This window comes from Thunnus maccoyii, chromosome 4 (genome assembly GCF_910596095.1).
Source record: "Thunnus maccoyii chromosome 4, fThuMac1.1, whole genome shotgun sequence".
Taxonomy (NCBI): Eukaryota; Metazoa; Chordata; class Actinopteri; order Scombriformes; family Scombridae; genus Thunnus; species Thunnus maccoyii.
In genome coordinates, this window is record NC_056536.1 from 32,679,543 (window position 1) to 32,688,083 (window position 8,541).

General features: G+C 38.0%; 1 protein-coding gene across 1 annotated transcript in view; it reads right to left on the reverse strand.

Annotated features, from left to right (window-relative positions):
• Nucleotides 1-7,448, reverse strand: part of bcap31 (B cell receptor associated protein 31) — a 33,759-nt gene extending 26,311 nt beyond the window's left edge. The window contains exons 1-2 of the mRNA XM_042410228.1: nt 7,289-7,448; nt 3,073-3,172 (exon numbers count right to left, since the gene is read on the reverse strand). Coding sequence (XP_042266162.1) covers nt 3,073-3,164 — 92 coding nt within the window. The 5' untranslated portion in view covers nt 3,165-3,172; nt 7,289-7,448. The remainder of the gene's footprint in view (nt 1-3,072; nt 3,173-7,288) is intronic.
• Between the last annotated feature and the right edge of the window lie 1,093 nt (nt 7,449-8,541).

The following is an 8,541-nucleotide window of genomic DNA, read 5'->3' on the forward strand; positions in this document are numbered from 1 at the left end:
GCACACTGGGAGTCGTAGTTAACTTCTACCTCGAAATCTTTACGTTTAGTCTTTTAGCTTCGACTTTTTACTGAAGAACCAGATATTTTCTAACACAGTTGTTGAGTCACTAACATGAGCAGGATTTTTACTTCCAGAACCAGAGGCCCCATTTCGCTACTTTATTGACTAATATGTTGATTTTTTTGATCAGTTGGTTTAATCACCAATAGATAAAAAGCTGCAACCGAATTATTTTACACCTATTTTGTTCTTGTTGCCTCTGCTAGCCAGTATCTTTTTCTTGACTTTCTCTCTTTCTCAATCTCTTCTTTACATCTTTTAACGCCTGCAGCTCACGTCAGTACAGACAGAAGTATTCTGAGATGTGAGATGATCCGAGAGCGAATGTGATAAAACTGCAGCTTCTCTGGAGACTTTAAGTGCATCGAGACGCCGTCAGTCTGCAGGACAGAAAACAGGCCTCTGTGTTTTGACGCTGACATTGTTGGATACTCAGCTTTCAGAAGCAAACCGCTGCCCCAAAGCGAATGATTCGCTTTGCTTGATCCAGCAACAGCGACAAACAATTAAGAGATGCAAATTCTCTGGTTCCGACTTCTTAAATGTGAATATTCTCTGGTTTCTTTAGTCTCTATGACAGTAAACTGAATATCTTTGGGTTGTGGACAAAACAAGACATTTGAAGACGTCACCTTGGGCTTTGGGAATCGGGCAACTAATCAATCAATCAAGAAAATAGTTGACAGATTAAAGAATAATAAAAATAATCATTAGTTGCAGCTCTAAATTTAGCTCGATCTGGACAAGCTAACCCTCTGTAGCTCCGTCACATAGCAACATTACAAGTAACAGCAACCAAAAACATTTGCATTATAAACATGTGGTTGATCCGTGCGTCTGACCCCCCCCCCCCCCTCCTCCCTACACAATCATTCAAATCGTTGAATTTCACCAGAGAGCGTCGTGTTTGCAGCTACAAACAGGAACAAACTACAGATCCAGTTAGAAGATACGTGCTGCGGTCTGAACACAGAGAGCCTCGACTGTCTCCTGCTGTGAAGCAACAGGAGAAAATATGACTTCTTTATTGAATTGCTCTGTAAGAATCTCCCTCTGAGTTTCTTAAAGACGTTCAGTCACAGTGACACAAACAGACTCAGTAATCAGTGAAGTGAAGCTTCTGTTCTGTGAGCTGAGTTAATCAGAGCTGATCAGTTTTCAGTCAGTCAGGAGGTCTGACGGGTTTTAATCTGATCAGATTCACACAGAGCTGCTCTGTGTTCCAGTAAACAGACTGCAGAGTGTTTCAATCAATGAGCTCCAGGCTTCGACTCAAAACACCAGCTGAACGAGGAAATCTATTAAAAGTGTCTGTAATCACTCATAGTGATGAAAATACAGAGACTCTGTACAGGACAGGTGAGTACAGGACAGATGTGTATAGGACAGGTGAGTGTAGGACAGGTGAGTGTAGGACAGGTTTATACAGGACAGGTGAGTGTAGGACAGGTTTATACAGGACAGGTGAGTATAGGACAGGTTTATACAGGACAGGTGAGTAAAGGACAGGTGAGTAAAGGACAGGTGAGTAAAGGACAGGTTTATACAGAACAGGTGAGTATAGGACAGGTGTGTAAAGGACAGGTTTATACAGGACAGGTGAGTAAAGGACAGGTTTATACAGGACAGGTGAGTAAAGGACAGGTTTATACAGGACAGGTGAGTACAGGACAGGTGTGTAAAGGACAGGTTTATACAGGACAGGTGAGTAAAGGACAGGTTTATACAGGACAGGTGAGTAAAGGACAGGTTTATACAGGACAGGTGAGTAAAGGACAGGTTTATACAGAACAGGTGAGTAAAGGACAGGTTTATACAGGACAGGTGAGTATAGGACAGGTTTATACAGAACAGGTGAGTATAGGACAGGTGTGTAAAGGACAGGTTTATACAGGACAGGTGAGTAAAGGACAGGTTTATACAGAACAGGTGAGTATAGGACAGGTGAGTAAAGGACAGGTTTATACAGGACAGGTGAGTATAGGACAGGTTTATACAGAACAGGTGAGTATAGGACAGGTGTGTAAAGGACAGGTTTATACAGGACAGGTGAGTAAAGGACAGGTTTATACAGGATAGGTGAGTAAAGGACAGGTTTATACAGGACAGGTGAGTATAGGACAGGTTTATACAGAACAGGTGAGTAAAGGACAGGTTTATACAGGACAGGTGTGTAAAGGACAGGTTTATACAGGACAGGTGAGTAAAGGACAGGTTTATACAGGACAGGTGAGTATAGGACAGGTTTATACAGAACAGGTGAGTATAGGACAGGTGTGTAAAGGACAGGTTTATACAGGACAGGTGAGTAAAGGACAGGTTTATACAGGACAGGTGTGTAAAGGACAGGTTTATACAGGACAGGTGAGTAAAGGACAGGTTTATACAGGACAGGTGAGTACAGGACAGGTGTGTAAAGGACAGGTTTATACAGGACAGGTGAGTATAGGACAGGTGAGTAAAGGACAGGTTTATACAGGACAGGTGAGTATAGGACAGGTTTATACAGGACAGGTGAGTACAGGACAGGTGTGTAAAGGACAGGTTTATACAGGACAGGTGAGTATAGGACAGGTGAGTAAAGGACAGGTTTATACAGGACAGGTGAGTATAGGACAGGTTTATACAGGACAGGTGAGTAAAAGACAGGTTTATACAGGACAGGCGAGTACAGGACAGGTTTATACAGGACAGGTGAGTAAAGGACAGGTTTATACAGGACAGGTTTATACAGGACAGGCGAGTAAAGGACAGGTGTGTATAGGACAGGTGAGTAAAGGACAGGTTTATACAGGACAGGTTTATACAGGACAGGTGAGTAAAGGACAGGTTTATACAGGACAGGTGAGTAAAGGACAGGTTTATACAGGACAGGTGAGTAAAGGACAGGTTTATACAGGACAGGTTTATACAGGACAGGCGAGTAAAGGACAGGTGTGTATAGGACAGGTGAGTAAAGGACAGGTTTATACAGGACAGGTGAGTAAAGGACAGGTGGTGTTTACTGACCTCTTAGGTGAGATGAAGGGGATGCAGAGCAGCAGAACAAAGAAGACCTCCACGTACAGGAAGGTGGCCACCGCCGTCCACTGCAGACTCATCCTGACACCTGAACAGGTAAAACAGGGTAAAAATACATAAATAAACTGACCAGGTGACAGATCCAACAACAGAGAGTGAATTTCAAAGAAATGAGCAGCAGTTTATGTCATTGAATAATCATTTTAGTCTTTTTTAAGCAAAAATAACAAATATTATCTGGTTTCAGCTTCTTAAATGTAAGATGTCAATGCCATCATTGTCATAAATGATAATATCTGCAACTCTTTTGATAATCGAATAATATTTTTAGTGATTTTTTTTAGGAAAAAATGCAAAATTCTCTGGTTCCACTCTCTCACATTAAATTAATATAATAAAAATAAATATTTCCTGGTTTCTTTAATCTTCTACAACAGTAAACTGAATATGTTTGGGTTTTGGACTGTTGGATCTGGTGACGTCATCATCAGCTTCAACAGGTATTTGTCAGTATTTTCTGACATTTTATAGACAAAACTATAATCAATAATGAAAATAATTGTGCAGCCCTCACTCACAGTTCAGGACTGTACAGGTTTACAGTTTATTGCACTCAATACGACATCTTTACCAGAGTTTAAATGAAATCAAAACTACTATTATTCCTCTTTATGTATTAATAGAATAAACAGCAAAGCTGCAACTTTTTATATCTATAAAATGTCACAAAATAGAGAAAAATATCTTCAAATGTCTCGTTTTATCTGATCAACAGTCCAAAATACAAAAATATTCACTTTACTGTCATGTATGAACAAAGAAAAGCATTAAATCTGCAACTAACAAATATTTTCACTATTGATTAAACTGACAATTATTTTCTAGATTAATCGATTAGTCGTTTGGTCCAAAAAATGTCAGAAAATTATGAAAAATATTGATTAATGTTTGTCAAAACCCAAGCTGACGTCCCAGAGATATTCAGTTTACTGTCATAGAGGACTAATAGGATTATATTTTATAATAATACTAATAACTACTTTTTTTCAGACAAAATTACTAAAACTATTATTTGATTAATCAGAATATTGCAGATTAATTTTCTCTCTATCAACTAATTGCTGCAGTTCAAACAGTAAATATCAGTGAAGACTTTCATGTTTTGATATAAAAACAGTTGATATGTGAAGCAGCTTCAGCACAAAGCGTTCAGAAACGTCTCTGTCCTTCAGATGTAAACTAACAGCACAACCTCACGCAGGATATAAAAATCAAAGTGAATTAAACAGAAGCTGAGAGGATGATTAGAGGCCGCATGTGTCCTGTTTAGATCTGCAACTTTCTGCTGAAAATAAGATCAATAAAAAACACTCAGAGCAGCTGAATCACCAGGACAGAAGGAAGCTTCTAGATACGTGTGAAGCCTCGTTTTATCGGCCTGCCGGCTCAATCAGACCCTCCAGATCAAATGTGATCCTGCCCTCATTCACTCAGGACTGACATTTTAATCCAACTCTTGTTTTTATTTTACAGGATCGGCTGGTTGAACCTGATCAGATCTGTTCTTCAGGTGGTCGTTGTACAGAAACAGAACTTCAGATCAACCATAAACGAAGCAGACGGCTGTTTATCGTCTTTAGTCTCCAACTGCAACATGAGTCACTTTACACACATGAGGATTCAGATTTGAGCTGCAACTAACGATTATTTTTTCATTATTGTTTAATCCGGCAGATAAATAAAACATCAGAAAACAGTGAAAATGTCTGTTTATAGCAGGGAGCTCAAGCTGACGTCATCACATGTCTTATTTTGTCCAAATCACAGTCAGAAGACCAGAATATTTAATTCTATATGATGTAAGAAAAGGAAAAGCAGCTAAATCTCAGTCCAGTTTTTGTCATATATGTTTGAGTTATGACTGAAACAATTCAGTGATTATTAAAACAGCTGCAGGTTAATTTTCCATCAACTAGCTGATTGATCGCTGCAGCTCTAATTAAAGTAATCTGTAATAATCTGATAGTCCTGGATTACTATTGTGAAACATGACCTCTGCTCTTTCTTTCAATCAACTAATCGTTGCAGCTCCACAAACACCAACTACTCATTAAATCAACACATGGACATGTGACTGTTGTATTACGACGGTAAACGGAGCTGCAACGATTTGTCGATTGACAGAAAATTAATCAACAACTATTTTGATAATCATTTAATCATTTCGCTCATTTTTTTACAGCAAAAATGCCAAATATTCTGTTTCCAACTTCTCCTTTGTTTCATAATCACTGTAACTGATTGTCTTTGTGTGGAGACGTTTATCTTGGACGTTTCAAGTCCAAACGTTCAACTGAGATAATAATCAGCAGATGAATCAATTGTGAAAATGATCCTTAGTTGCAGAACTACTTGTGCTTTATAGTGTGTGTGTGTGTCTGTGTGTGTGAGAGTGTGTGTGGTCCAGGTATTCCTCATGTTGTGGGGATTCGCCTCCCTTAAGGGGACAAAAAGCAAGTCCCCTTAACGTAAAATCATTAATTTCAGGGTGAAGACTTGATTTAAAGTTAAGGTTAGTTTAGGGTTATATTAAGGTTAGGGTAAGGCTTCAGGTTAGGCATGTGGTGGTCATGGTTAGGGTTAGGATAAGTCTCCAGGAAATGAATGTAAGTCAATGTAATGTCCTCTGAAGTGATGAAAACACTGTGTGTGTGTGTGTGTGGAGTGTATGTGTGTGTGTGTGTGTGTGTGTGTGTGTGTGTGTGTGTGTGTGTGTGGGGGGGGCGTGGCAGCTGAGAGCAGCTGTGTCATGCAATGCTGCAACAACGCTGCAACTCCTGCAAACCAACTGCTGATGTTCCAGTGACGCTGTAGAAACATCAGATCATCATCATCATCATCATCATCATCATCATCATCATCAGACGTCCCGCCGGACTTTAACATTTAACCCACATTTTAAAAACAGAGAGTCGAGCAGCTCTGTGAGACATGAAGCAACACTCAGCTAAAGTGCGACACATTTTACTCATTGACAGTTTTCTATCTCTGTATAGGAGGAGAAACAGATCTTTAGCCCAAAAAATATCGCATATTGACTCCTTTAAGATAAAACAGCCGCGACACAGCTTCATGCGAAGTGTTGAAACATAAAAACAAACCTTATGTAAACACCGTCTATTTGCTGGCGATGACACGCACTTTTTAAAGCTTAAATAAGTTGGTTATAGTGTATGTTAGACACCTTATAAAGGTTTTAGGCTCTTAAAGTTTAATTTCGTATATTTGCTGGAATTAGAACAACCTTATTTAGGGCAGTCTTCACAATATGTGGGTCCCGTCTATTTGTTGGATAGTGACAAGCATGAAACGATGCTGAAGCTAGCTTCTGATTCGAGGGTAAGTTGAATTTTAAGGGAAACATAAAAACATACCTAAAATGCTTTTACTTAGACTTGTCATATCTGGACTTGATTAACAAGGAGACTCCAGAGATTAATTAAAAGTCTAAATATGTTTTTCTAAATCAGGTCTTATGTGGTCTGGATGGAGAAATATCAGTGAAAACGCCCCTTTCTTCAGTTTTCACAAATACAATAAAGGTTTCACAAATCTGAAACAGTGTTTTAATTATGTCTCTGGGGTCTCCTGGATATTCTAGTCCAGATCTGACAAGTCTTAATGTAGTTATAGGTTTTATATTGGAAAAAAACAGTGAAATCGCCCTTTTCTGGTTTCATAAGCAAAATATAGCCTCCACAAATATGACAGTGTGTTTAAACAGCGTTAAAGCTTTTTTTGCTACGATGTGTAACACCTTTTCACAAGAGTAAGCAGTGACAAAACGGAGAATCAAATAAATATCTAAATATTATTTATGTGCCTTTCACTTTTCCCTCAACTACGAATCAGAAGCTAACTTCAACATCGTGTTAGCCAGCTAGCATGGGCTCAGTCTACTTGCTGGGAACGTTTCTGTTTTGGCTCAACACAAACTGTGTCTCCATAGTTTGAAGTTGTGTAGTTGTATTTACTGTTTGAATATTCGTCACCGCTGCTTGTTAATAAAACAAGAATATACTTTCGCGCCAGACTCTCAACTGTTAGTTAAAGTTGGTGTTAGCAGTTAGCAGATGTTAGCTTCAGGAGTCTGTGGCACAATAAGAAACTAGAGATTTAAAAGCATCCAGCAGCTAAGACTCACCTCAAAGGATCCAGAAACAAACTCGGAGAAAACTCGTCCACACGCTGCTGATCAGCTCAGCTTACAAACGTCTGCTGGGCAGGTTAGTTAGCCTGTTAGCTTAGCTTCGTTTTCAAAAGACTTCCGGCGTTTAATGCCAGCTCATCCCGATCCCGACACGTGATTGGTTGCGCCGCAAAAGAGGGGCGGGACCAGGTGCTGACAGCGTCTTACGTCACAGCATTGCGTCTTCACAAACATTTCAGCAACATTAAGGAATTAAGTTACTGTTTTAAAACAGCCTTAAAAAGCTTTTTATTCAGGAAGCTTTTTCATCTTAACTCTTCTTATTTTCTTTATATGTTTTTAACACTGTAGCACTTTGAGGTTCACTGCGAATGAAAGCTGCAGTACGAATTAAATACATTATTTATTTATTTATTATTAATCTAAAGAGCAGTACCCTATAAATAAATGCAAGAAAAAATAAACAAACAAATACAAGAAAGAATAAATACAAGTTAAAATAAATAAATCAATACAATAAAAATAGATCAAATAACACAAAAGAAGAAGAAACATTTTGTGAGGAGTAATACGATATATAGTTTCATGTTTTCACATTATCATTTCTTCACTTTAGCTTTCTTACAGATTCTCAAATCATTTCAAAAGCTGAAAATGTTGAACAAACATTTAATTATCTACATTAAATTACATAGAACATAAATAATATATAAATATGTAAATAAAATATTTGTATTACTATTAAATGATCCTAAATACTATTATTTCACATAATCAATTGTTTTACATATATGACAAGATTCATAAAAAACAAACCTGAAAAGAGTTTCTTCCTGTCATCAAGATTAATTTCCTGTCATTTCTGAGAAAAAAAGCCATGCCACTGAGAATTTTAATTAAAATATTTATTAATTACTTATTTACTATTTATTTACTATTCATTTACTGTGTTGTTGAGTTCTCTGTGTCCTTATAAACTGTTATGTTCATCCATTCATCCATTATCTACAATCAAGGCCGGATTACCAACCAGGCAAAGCAACTGCCAGGTTTCCTCCACATCATCTGGGTCTATATAATCTGATTAATCTCATATTAGTTCTAAATATGCAGCAGTGAGGTCCAGTCTGACCTCTGACTGGTCCTCCATCCTCCATCTTGAAGAGAGACTCTGTTTGAAGACTTTATTAGTTTTAGTTTCTATTTAGCTCATTAGTTGTAAAGTTGTTGTTTTTTTTTTATTATAC